Genomic DNA, 13,063 nt, shown 5'->3' with positions numbered 1-13,063 from the left:
TCCCCCCACCCCCCTCCCCTCTAGAACCCTGTTTGTTTCTCAGAGTCCATAGTCTCTCATGGTTCATCTCCCCCTCCGATTTTCCCCCCTTCATTTTTTCCTTCCTACTATCTTTTTTTTTTTTTTTTTTTTTAACATATAATGTATTCTTTGTTTCAGAGGTACAGGTCTGTGATTCATCAGTCTTACACAATTCACAGCGCTCACCATAGTACAACTTGATTGAATTTTAACCAGTGGTTAATCCAGAACTGTGTTCATTTTGTTATCAGTTCCCTTTCCCCTTTGAACTTGCTCAGACTGCTCTCATTAGTCTTCCAGGAGTGAGTAGAGAGAGTAACAAGACATTGTTAAGGCAATTCCCCTTAACTTTGATAAATTCTTGTTACGTTTTTTTGGGGGGTGACTTGGTTTTGGGGCTTTATTTTATTTTTATCCTAATTCAAGATAATGGGCATTTGTTTAACACCAACTATATATGCTCTTATATGGCATGGCAAATGTTATAACTCAACTCAGCAAACTCTCAAGTTTCTCTTAAGTTAAAGAAGCGCTAGACTTCTCAATTTTCCCAGTGTGGCTGGACTGACTAACTAGTATGAACCTCACAAGGTGGTGTATGGTTATTAGAAGATGTAAGATGGTAAATGATTATAGGTCAGAACTGTGTGACTGCCCCTCATACAATCCTTTAGTGAGTATCCATTCCTTTTAGGATCAAGTCAAAATCCTTGAATGGCCTACAACGCCTCTCTAAGTATTCTCTTATCACTTTCTCCTCAGATCTTTTTTTTTAGATGCATCAAGCTTCAGCCTGCCTCAGGGCCTTTGAATGTATGTTTGCTTTTCCTGAAACATTTCCCTTTCTCACTCTCTTTTCCTGACTGACTTTATTTACATGTCATATACCTGGCAAAGACTTCCCTGACCACTCAGACTAGTCCAGACTTTTCTGATATACATTCTTGCAACACCCTGAACTTTGTCTTTATAGCACAATTGAATATAAATAGTTGTCACAACTGCATTTAGATAGTTATTTAAGTGTATCTCAGATAATGGCTAAGGCCGTCTATGGCCCATCACAGTGTGATGTTCCATTCAAGGAAACAGCCCCATGTCCAATGGGTAATTTTTTAAAAATTCAAATCTTTATTTAGTCTTGAAAAGGGAATGAGATGAGAAGGGCAAATGTGTTCTTAACGTCCAGCAAAATATACCAAAATCCTTTCCCCAATCTCTCCCACTCTTAATTCTACAGAGAATGCTGCTACTCTTCAAAAATATTAGGTAGCTGGGCCAGAATTTGCTCAGCAGATGGGGAAGGGAAAGAGACTGTGAATGCACACATTAGTGATTCTTTGCCCCCGGTCTCTGTTAGACAGAACTGTGATCTCTTAGAAGGAGGGATCATGTCTGTCTCCGACACTACCATGTCCCCAGCAGCCAGTACTTGTTGAGCACAGAGTAAAGGCTCAGTGAGTATTTTTACCAAAGCATTGTTGAGCCCCAAGTAGTAATGGGTTGCCACTCTTCTTCCCACAGTGAGAACTACTTGGTGCGATGGGGTAGCAAGGGCTTCCCGAAGGAGATCGAGATGCTCAACAACCTGAAAGTGGTCTTCACGGTGGGTGTGCGCTGTGTTCTTGTTACTGTCTTCCATACTTACAAGGGTATGATCTTGGAATGACACCAGTCACTTGGTTAGGAGAGAACATGACCTGCATGCAGATTTGTGTTCTGGGCTTTGGAGAGATTCAGAGCAGACGGGGTTTGGGGGGGTGTTGTGTGCCCTTTGGAAGCAATTAGGAAGATGGATCTTCCCCTCTCTAGCTCCCTCCCTCTTTCTCTCTCACTCACATGCACACCAAGAACACATACAGAGTGCTGTGTAAACAAGCATAGATCCCTTCCAGCAATAATGTCTACATGAACTGGGTATAGCAGCTGTTCTGATTTATCAGTTAATTCATGGTTAACCTGAGTTCCTTTCTTTGGCTCAGACTTTCTAAAAACCTCTATAAAATGTATCAGAAAAAAGAAAAGATCTTCTAAGAACATTGACTGCATTGGTAAATTGGATATTCTGAACATAATCAAATCACAGATGACTAAGGATCTTAACAGATCCCTGAGATCATTCTTCTATATACCAGTATTCACTGGGCAAAACATATGTAGAAATGTTGAAATCAATTGTTAGTTGGACGATTTATTTCCAAAAGTGAGCCTGGCTTTTTAGTTCTGGAAAAGACAAACAGTGGAAAGAAAAAGATAAGGTTATTATTTCCAGCAAAGACCTTTCTCTTGTCCTATTTCCATGAGGGTGTGTTAAGAGTGTGATCTTAAGATACCTAAAGATATTGGTTCTCTGCAAGCTCCTTTGAGGAAAAAGAGCATTTATGAGATTTTTCACTCTGTTGCCTGTGTTAGCAAGGGAAATTACAGAGGAGGAGCCAAGGAGGGATTTGGGCATTGGCCAAACCCGTGAGTTTGATCCAGGAGTGACCGACATGCTAGATTAACCTACGTTGTTCTACAATAACTTTCCAGTTACAGCCCATTAAATGCAATGTCTTATGTTATGTCACAATTAGATTGGAGTGCAGCTGATTTATTTTGTTTGTTATTTCCTGAAAAATGGGCCAGAGGCATGGAGTAAGATCATAGTCTTAATTGCTTAGACAAAGTTTTCCTGGCATATATAAATGTGTCTCAGTCCTGTTTATCTAATATTAGTTAGAAGGAGGAGCCTATTTATTTTCTTGATAAATAGGAAAGTCTCATGGGGCTTCCTGATTAAACCAGGAGACAGATATTTCATGAGAGGGACCAGGACAGGGAATCAATCAATGGTTGATTTTGCAGAGAACCAATTCATGATGTAAATATGAAGGAAAGGGCATCAGTAAATTTGTGTCTCTCAATATCAATGAGAACGTGATTCTGCCTGCATGGAATTCTGCCTGTGCCACCACCTCTCCTTCCCATAGCAAATGAACTTGAGAACCTTGGTTGACTGGTTCAATGGGATGATACTTCTCCATCTTGAAATGATGGGAGTCTTCATTTTGGGACAAGGAAGGTCATGGTGCTCTAGCTTCTTCTATTGATTCAAGAGCTATCCAGTGAATACTATGGGTAAGCTCTGTGTTAGGTATGGGGGACACAGCATTGAATAAGCTGATAGGCCCTTGTTTTCAAGATGTGATGGGGGGAATTCAGAAAATAAGTAAATGAATAAATAAACAAGAAAATGTTAAAAGGCAATCCATGCAATGCAGATAATTAAAACAGGGTGATATGATGGTGTGTGACTGGGCTTTACTTTCAATTGGGCATTGAGGTGATGTTTAAGTTAGAGACAAGATGAGACTTGGCAGGCATGTGCCTTTCTGGCCTTATTTCTCTTGTCTCTGGATGTTAGCTCTTTCTGGATTCCTCTTTGAGGAACGTGGGTTGGGCTGATGGTGAACTTCCCCTGAATGCTTTATAAGCATTCACCTTCCTTGGCTCTGTTAAGAGGAAAGCAGAGTATACTACCAGTTTCCCAAAGAATTTGCCCAGTTTGGGGGTTATTGCTAATACACAGGAAACAAGACTGAACAGTAAAAGGAGTGCTAATAAATTACTAAATCAGGTGACATGTGTTTTAAGTTTTCTTGTCCTGCCTCAGCTTCCCTAATATGTCTGAGTTTTATAAGGCCAAAGTAAAAATGATTGAGAAACACCACAGATTGGAACACAGTTCTGAGTGAGGATGGCACATTTATACACTCTCCAGAGAATAACTTGTGCTCAAGTATTCTGTAACATGCTAAGATTCTCTAGTGCCAAGAGTCTCTGATGATGAGGCAGCTCTTAAAGATCTGGTGTCTTCCTTTGATCAAATGAAATCTCTTCAGAGAAGAGGGGTGGAAGAAGGGCTTAATTAAGAACCTTGTAGGCTCACCTAGTATGTTAGTTGCCAGGGCTGCCATTACAAAGTGCCACAGTCTGGGTAACTTAAGGAACAGAAATTTATTTTCTCACAGTTCTGGAGGCTGGAAGTCCAAGATCAAGGTGATTGCAGGGTTGGTTTCTTGTGAGGCCTCTCTCCTTGGCTTGCAGATGACCACTTCTCCCTGTGTCCTTGCATGGTCTTCTCTCTGTGTGTGTCTGTGTCCTAATCTCCTCTGCTTATAAGGAGATCGCATAACCTCATTTTAGCTTAATCACCTCTTGAAAGGCCCTATATCCAAATACATTTTGAGGTGCTGTGGGTTAGGACTTCAACATATGAATTCTGAGGGGATGTAATTCAGCCCATAACATCTAGAAGGATCTTTTCAGGTGGCAGGGCCTTTGTGGTTCTAGGATGCCTCTGAAAGATACCAACTAGATATTTTTAAAAATATGACAATTCCTAATGAGATAAGAGAAAGAATTAAGGGCAGAGGTCATTATAAAGGAAGCAAGACTTGAGCTCTTAAGGATGGGAAGGATTTGGATATATAGAGGAATAAGAGGCCAAGTATCTGAGTCAGAGGTGTGGACAGGGGGCTTAGGAGGAAAAAGCGAGTTTAAAGTGAGCATCGTGTGTTTGTGGAGCAATAGAGGAATCTTTGTGACAAAAATAGAGAACTTACATGCAGAGAATAGTGGGGAATTGGTTGGCTAGGACAGCTGGAAATACATTATGTCTGGGACCTTTCACGTCAGCTGGGGACGATTAGCACTAATAGGGTAGAAAATAAGGAGATGGTAACGTCATTGTGGGGAGAGAAGTGAAATAATGAACATGGCTTCTAAAGATAAGTTTGTAGGGGATTTCAGGGTGGGTGGGAGGAAGGAGTGAGGCAGGCCAGAGAAAGGCTGTCCAACCATCTGCATGCAAAGTAATTGAGATCTCAAATTCAAGTGCCTAAAGGGCAGGGCAGAAAATACAAATGTTTAAAATACAATACAAATGTTTAAAATACAAATGAGTGGCTGAGCTTCCTTAGTCAGAAAGCCCCCTTCTCCCCTGCCTTCCCTTTCCCCCTGCCCAGCAGGGAGACTTTGGAGAGTAGGGAAGCAGATGTCCATTTCCCCAGCTGGTGAAGGGACAGCCCTTGTATCAGTCAGTAGTTCTCCAGAGAACCTGAACCAATAGGATATATAGATAGATTTATTCTAAGGGTTTGGCTCCCATGATTGTGGGGGCTGGCAAATTTAAAATCTGTATGGCTGGGCAGCCATACAGGCCTGAGACTCAGGCAGGGTTTCTATACTGCTGTCCTGAGGCAGAATTCCTCCTTCACTGGGAAACCTCAGGTTTGGGTGCTGGAGGTACAACAGTGAATAAGGCCTCAAGGCCTTCAACTGATTGGATGAGGCATATCTACATTATGGAAGGTAATCTCCTTGATTTAAAGTAAACTGATTATAGATGTTAATCTGACCTACAAAGTACCTTCATAGCAACATCTAGACTAGTGTTTGGCCAAACAGCTAAGCACCATAACCTAGCCAAGTTGATGCATAAAATGTAACCATCACAGGCCCCAAGCAGAAAGGTGTGGACCACATTGGGGCCATGTTTTTTTTCCAGAAACTCTGCACCCCCTGCACTCTTCTTTCCCCACCAGCCACAATGAGAGGGTGGGGCTGGCTGCTTTGCCTGGGCCCTGGCTCTTATGTGAGCTGAGAGGCTATTCCCAGTGCATATGCCTATATGAGGATTCATTTGAGGAAAAGCAACTATTCTCAAGTAAGGCCAGGCCCAGGATTCTCTACTCTGATGCCAACAACATGCTTTGATGTTCTTTCTTCTTAGCCCAGCTGGAAGGTGGTCCCAAGAACATTGAAGCTTTTAGATTTGAGCAGGACAGTCAGATACTGAGGTGGTCCAGGTGGTTTTCCCTCCTCTGTATCTTTCTGATGGTGCGAGAGATATGTTGTGGTGGTTAGGTTTATAGACTTTGGTCTTAGAATGACTGGACAATGTCTCCAAGGACTAAGGTCTTGACCCCAGGGAAGCCCCTTGTCTTCTTTGTGTCTCAGTGTTCCCATGTATAAAATGGGGGTGCAATAATACTATCCACTTCAGAGTGTTGTTAAGGATCAAACAAGACAATGGCTTATGAGAAACTTAGCACAGTGCATGACACATTAGCAGAGTTCACCATGTCAGTGGTCTTCTTTAAGGCACACACTGGAGTGCACTCCGCTGTCCCCCTTGAAGTTAACTACAGCCACCTGCCTTGCTTTGGTCATTGAAATGCAAGCCAAAGTGATGTGTCTCTTCTGGGTAGAAGCTTTAAGGGCCAGTAGGTAATTTGCCACCTTCCCTTCTCCTGCTGTGGGGACAGTAGAAGCATGTGTTGTGATGAGATGGATCATCGGTCAGCTAGGAGCCCAGGGTAGGTGGATGACTGGGGCTCCCAGCCATCTGCATTGAGCAGGTACCCTGAGCTAGAAGTAAACTTCTGTTGTCTTATAAGCTCTGAGATGCTGGGATTGTTTGGTGCCACAACAACCCATTCCTGAGGGATATACATACATCAGGTGTTCAGTAAATGGTAACTGTTGGGATTGCACCCTCTTCCTTTTGCTTTCTCCCTCAGTGGTGCTGAGCAGTGATGAGATGGATGAAGTCATTTGTGGCAAATGCTATTTTGGATCCATCAGCTGGCATATAGGACATGCCACCCGTATAGCTGATATTGTACTTCTATCCTTCTCTCCTTATTAGTTTGAAATTGAAGAATTGGGATTGAACACCAGAGACCTGTCACTCAGTTTCCTTTCTAAAACTCACCTTTTTTGTCTATGAAATGGCTATGATCGTCTTGTTTTCTACCTTTCCCAGGACTAATTGTATGATTGGGCTGTGTATACTATGTGCTAAGTACATCCCCCCACAATTTATTATTAGTGGGCTTCCTTTCCTACTTCTTTAGACACATGATGTGTAACTATTCATTTCCTGCCCTACAGGATCTTGGAAACAAAGACCTCAACAGGGATAAAATTTACTTGATTTGTCAAATAGTCCGAGTGGGGAAGATGGATCTCAAGGATACGAATACAAAGAAGTGCACGCAGGGACTGAGGCGGCCCTTTGGGGTGGCAGGTAATGACACACTATAAACCAAAACTTTTATCGAAGTGCATGTTTTATATGGCTAAATTTTAAAGATTATTTCTTTCCCTCTCCTCCTTGCCCCCCCTCCCCCAATTTATACCAGACAGCTCCTAATACCTACATTTCTGGTGACTAAATCAAAATAATTGGTGACTAAGTCCAGATTTATGATAAAGGCAGTGAATAATGGATTCCTCGTGTCTGCAGCAGAGCACTGGGAGCTTGGTGCTGTCTGAGCAGTTGGTGCCTTTGCTCCCCAGCATGGTGAAGAAGGAAGAACAGTACGAGTGGGATCTAATTATGAGGAGCAAATCATTTTTAAAAAAATATCCGGGACAGGAAATGCAGTTACACAGTATGAGTCACTGGCCACACATCTAAATTCCAGATGGAAGTGGACGTTTGGAGAGTCGGTGTGACCAAATGAGGTTGCTTCCGAGCAACCTCACCTCCGCATGTTTCTCCGCCATAGTTCTCTCTCTTGGGGTTTCCAAGACTTTATCATTCTTGTCCCACTTTTATGGTTTTTGTTAACTATAACTGGCATTATTGTTTACCTAATATAGTTCCTTTTAATTAGCCCACTTTAAGTTAAAGTACCTTTTTTTTTCTTAAAAGACCATTTAAAGACCTGTGGAAACAGCAATTTGATATGCCAGTTTTATGTCGTGTACCATTTATAATTCCTCTATATCATATCAAAACCCACTGTTTCATGTTCTTCCTTTCAAGATACCCTGATCTGTATTCACAAACAGCTGGCTCTCCAACTAGCCCCCTGGCACTGCTTGCAAAGTGGGAGGGCGGACAAGTTAGCTTATAAAGAGCTAACTCGTTTTTTTTTAACCAGGCATTGTTGCTAGCTAGCTAACTAGGTGACCTTGGGCAAGCACTTTCCCCAGGGCCTTAGTTTCATTATCTGCAAAATGAGAGACTTTGACCTGATTGATTTGTGCCCTGCTCTGAAATGCTGATTCTATATAAGGGATGCTCCTGACATCACAATGTCCCTTTTAGGACAGTAAGGGTCCTTCAACCTTTCCTCAAAGTGTGCCTTTGTCCCCAGCTGTAGTCTGCTTTCTCTTTTGGTTTCAGATGACCACAATCTGGTGTAACTGAAAAGTTCAGGCATAGATTGCTTCAGGCATAGCTGGATCCAGGAACTCAAATTTATGTTTCACTATGTCCTCTTGCTGGCTTATTCTGAAGTTGACTGTCCAGTTAGTTGGCAAAATGTGGGCCAATCCAAGCTTGAATCCTACCAGTTTAGTAATCCAGGGGAAAGAAAACACCCCTTTCCCATGAGTTTTAGTAGAAGCCCCAGGAGCATGAGCATAGGCCACATGCTCATCCCCTTAAGCACTTACTCTGGGCAGGGAGATGTGGTCCTCAGATTCTCAGGTCCTATAGGGAGTCACTGTGCTTGGGTTCTGTAGGCATGGTGGACGTCCAATACATATATGTCAAATTCAAACCTACTTGTTTAATTTCGTAGCCATTGTTCTGACTCTCTCCTCTTGGCCTCTGCTAAACCAGTCTCTTGGAGGTTTCTGTGGCTTGCTGACCTCCCAGCCTGCTTTTTCCAGAAGTGTTTGCCAGGTGCTGCACATTATGAACCCTTGCGGTCTGTGTATTGCTCGATGCTGGCTTGCTTGTCTTTTTAAACTTCCTGACCCAGCCTCTTGTCCTACAATCTCATCCCATTGACATGGTATCCTGGGAGCAGGAGGGCATAAGTCATTAATAGATTTTTCTCTCTTTTTTCTTTCCTTTTTCTTTTTGTTTGTTTGTTTCTAGTTATGGACATAACAGACATCATCAAGGGGAAAGCAGAGAGTGATGAAGAAAAGCAGCATTTCATTCCTTTTCACCCGTGAGAGATTTCCCATTTCTTTCCCTTCTCTTAAACCACACCCTTTCTCACTGAGGGCTGCTCAAAAGCAAAATGAACTGATTCTCTGAGTTGATGATAGCCTCGTGGGGCCTCCCAAGAGGAGGGCAGGAAGAGAACGATGATCTCAGTGCCAAGGCTCTTGAAACCAACCAGCTTTTCACCCATTCACTTATCAGGTGTTACTTATTCAACAGAGTTTGATTGAAAGCTGGCAGAGGGTTGGGCACTGTGCCAGGCATGGGGCATGAAGTGCTCAACAAGATAGACATGGTCCTGTCTTCATGGAGCTTATGTTTAGATGGGAGATTAGACAGATAATCAACAAAAGATTGATTAATTAATTACAAGTAATACAGGAACTACAACTCTGTCAAGCAACAGCTTATCAGGAACATATAACAGGGAATTATCACCTGGTTCTCATGGATAGAAATATTCATGATTTTAGAGGAGGGTAGTGAGGAGGATAAATGTCCTTTTCCTGCTCTAAAAAGGAGTCTATTAGAAAGCAGGACCCCCAGTTTGAGAATGTTGTCCTTACTTTGTTACACCAAAGATGTCCAAAGAGAATGGAGTTTTGTTACTGGTCATGAAGTCAGTGACTCTAGTTAAGCTATGTGATTAGGACCGAGCAGGAACAGCTAGTCTTTGCCATCTTGGTGAACAGATGTTCCTTTTGAGGGCTTAGGAATCCTTACTTTCTAAGAGTCTTCTAGATTTAAAAAAAAAAAAAAAAAGGCCTCTACTTGTAAGAATGATATTTCCAGATGTCAGAGCCATGTTGCTTTGTGAAAAAGAGAAATCTGATTCTTGATGGCATACATGTTGTCTGAGCTGGCATGGGCAGGCTTGATTTTCACCTAAGGTGTATGGAGGGGCTGGGCAAATTTGTGGAGCACGTGGAACCTCAAGGTGGGGGACCCCATGAGAGCACCATGCAAGCATTTTGTGCTTTCTTTTCCTTCCCAGAGTGACCGCTGAGAATGACTTCCTTCACAGCCTGCTGGGCAAAGTTACAGCCTCCAAGGGGGACAGTGGAGGGCAAGGTACAGTGCCACGATGTGCCGAGTGGGCTGGGCTCTGGTTTGGGAGCTCTTGATTCTTTGGAAAACAGATCAAAATCACAAACCCTGGGAAACATAGCCTTCCTTCCAGACAGACCATTGTGAGAAATGGGAGCATGTGATCTATGGAAATGGAAACCACATCTCCTGAATCTGGGAGGCATGTCCTAGTGCCCAAACCACATCTCGTATGTGTCAGACACCTTCATAGACCTCCTTATTGGATTTAATTCTTCCCACAGTGCTATGAGATAGGTGGTATCCACCTCACTTCACAAAGGCTGGGTGGATGAATTTGACAGAAGCTGACGCTGCTGGAAGTAAGGAGTGGGATTCAAACCCACAGATGCCTGGCCCCAGAGCCCCTCTGCTTTCCACCTTCCTTCCTCCTCCTCCTGTGTTGGGTCACATCTGTAATTATTTCTCTCTGCTTCCAGCAGTCTCCTCCAGAAAGACCCCAAAGGGAGAGATGGTGGGAGGGTAAGACTGAGCACACCTTGAAGTTGGCTCTTCATGGTAAGCATTCCCTTCCAGGCCTCTGGGTGACCATGAAGATGCTTGTGGGTGACATCATTCAGATCCGCAAGGACTACCCACATCTGGTGGACAGGACCACTGTGGTGGCCAGGAAGCTGGGCTTCCCAGAGATCATCATGCCAGGTCTGGCCTTCCCCTGGGGTGGGGGGTGGTCTGGCTCGTCACAACCATTTTCTTTTTACAAAGTCAACTCCTTCCTTTTCGACTGCTTTTTCTCTATTTCTCTCCCTGAAGGCAACCACTGAAAATGATTTTTGTATATCCAAAAATCTTCCATACAGTCATGTAATGAACACAAGCACATAAATATATACACATGCACTTTTCTCCCCTCACAGATGGGATCACACTTCATATGCTTTATATACCATTACTTTATATGCTTTATATAGTGTTCTGCAACTTGGTTTATCACTTAATAATTTATCATGGACATCCTTTCTACTTTACTACACATAGAATAGTTCTATTCTTTTGGGGAGAATATTGTCATTCTCTTAAATTTTTAAACTATATTTTTTATTACCAGAGGACTCCATGCCTGTTGTAAAATGTTCAAATAGCATGAAAAGGTAAAAAGTGAAATGTTAAAAGCTCCCTCAAACTTTTGTCTCCAGAAGTACCTGCTATTAAAATTGTCCAAACGTGTATATAGTAAAAGAAAAACAAAAGAAGATTATATAATAACACTGTTTTAGAACTTCCCTTTTTATCTTAAACCTGTCTTAGACTGTGTCCGCCACTGCTCTCGCCGATTTACTCCTTTCCACGGTGTATGGTGGTCCAACTGGGGGCCTGTGCTGTACCTGAACCATCAATTCCTTGTGCATTCCCCTGTGGGGTTTTCAATTCTTATTGCCCTCCCTCTATTCCTGAAGACCCTCCGAACCTCCTTCCTGACCCCATGTTCCTTGGACACTTGAAAAGTGACCTTATCTGCTTCAGCACAGTAAAAGATCTATGGCCAAGGAGCTTTCCTTTGTCTTCCCAGAAGGTGTCACTAGAGGATGGAAATTCAATAATTTTAATGGAGAGAAGAACAGAGCCAATTTTGACCATCCTACCTACCTTTTTGCAACTGATGTCCTAGCATTCCTCATCCCCTTGTTACCTCCTTCTCCAGCCTCCCTGATGAGGAAACAATGCTTCTTTGGAATATGTCTGATTTTAATTTCATTAGTAGATGTCAAGGCAGGGCACTCGCCCTCCCACCCCCACCCCTGTGCCTTCTAGTAAGTGTCTCTCCTGCAGTGAAGATGCCAGCTCTTGTCTCTCTCTCCCTCTGCCTGCAGGGGATGTCAGGAACGACATCTACATCACTCTCTTACAAGGCGACTTTGACAAGTACAACAAGACCACCCAGAGGAATGTGGAAGTGATCATGTGTGTGTGCGCGGAGGACGGCAAAACACTGCCTGTAAGGGACCCTGCTGCTGCTCTGGGTGCCCCGGCTGCCTTGGGTGCTTCTGCTCACGAAGATTTGCTTTTCCCATCCCAATCTGCTCTCTAAATGCCAGGTGCCTTCGGGATGGCATTGAGTAACGTGATCTGCACCTTTAGAGCTTGGTTTGCACACTGGTCCATAGTAAGACCTTGTGTTAATTTGGTCTTTACATCAAAGCAGTTTTTCTTTTTTTTTTTTTTCTTTTTTTTTTAATGAGAGAGAGAGCATGAGGAGGGAAGGGTCAGAGGGAGAAGCAGACTCCCCGCCGAGCAGGGAGCCCGATGTGGGACCCGATCCCGGGACTCCAGGATCATGACCTGAGCCGAAGGCAGTCGCCCAACCAACTGAGCCACCCAGGCGCCCCTCAAAGCAGTTTTTCAATGTCTGTTTCTCCCCTTTCATGATCCCTTCTTTTTCTTCTTTCTTTCTTTCTTTCTTTCTTTCTTTCTTTCTTTCTTTCTTTCTTTCTTTCTTTCTTTCTTTCTTTCTTTCTTTCTTTTTTCTTTCTTTTGCTTGGCCTTAGCTTAAAGGTCAGTTTTTTGCTGTTAAAATGTTGTTGTCATTGAAATCTGAGCTGGTTTATTCGGACAAAATCCATGGCAAGAAAAAGGATCAGTACAGAGCCTTGGGCTGGTGTGGAGACTCAGGATGGCCTCAAAACAGACATTCCCAACACTTAATCCAACTCCCTAGTGCTCAGCTAGAAATTCTGGCGGAAAGCCTTATTCGTAAATTGGTCTCCAGAGGGCCAACACGGTGTATTCAAGAATGCAAAGCACATTGCTATAAATATTTATACAGCATATGTCCTATACAATATTTCTCATGTGTGTTTACATTTATTTACTTATATTTCCTTTAAGGTTGTCAGCAATTGTGTCCAGTGTGTGGGAGGGTTCTACTTCTCAATTTCTCCTTTTGGAGTACCGAGCTGAAAATAAAATCAGCTCTCAGCAGCAGTTTCAGTGTGGGCAAAGATTCCTCTTAGGCCACGGTAGGTGATTAGATAGCACAGT

The 13,063-nt window shown here is 43.0% G+C and overlaps 1 protein-coding gene across 1 annotated transcript in view; it reads left to right on the top strand.

The window, feature by feature from the left end:
* DOCK2 (dedicator of cytokinesis 2) overlaps nucleotides 1–13,063 on the top strand; it is a 419,219-nt gene that overhangs the window by 53,686 nt on the left and 352,470 nt on the right. Inside the window, exons 9-14 of the mRNA XM_045901591.3 lie at nucleotides 1,546–1,627; nucleotides 6,961–7,096; nucleotides 8,906–8,981; nucleotides 9,972–10,048; nucleotides 10,601–10,726; nucleotides 11,896–12,020. Of these exons, the coding sequence (XP_045757547.1) occupies nucleotides 1,546–1,627; nucleotides 6,961–7,096; nucleotides 8,906–8,981; nucleotides 9,972–10,048; nucleotides 10,601–10,726; nucleotides 11,896–12,020 (622 nt within the window). The remainder of the gene's footprint in view (nucleotides 1–1,545; nucleotides 1,628–6,960; nucleotides 7,097–8,905; nucleotides 8,982–9,971; nucleotides 10,049–10,600; nucleotides 10,727–11,895; nucleotides 12,021–13,063) is intronic.

The sequence above is a fragment of the Mirounga angustirostris genome, unplaced genomic scaffold (genome assembly GCF_029215605.1).
Source record: "Mirounga angustirostris isolate CCGP_5_RB_7025 unplaced genomic scaffold, mMirAng1.0.hap1 SCAF_7, whole genome shotgun sequence".
Lineage (NCBI taxonomy): Eukaryota > Metazoa > Chordata > Mammalia > Carnivora > Phocidae > Mirounga > Mirounga angustirostris.
The sequence above is the reverse complement of the archived record's forward strand: the minus strand, read 5'-3'. Positions and strand labels throughout refer to the sequence as shown.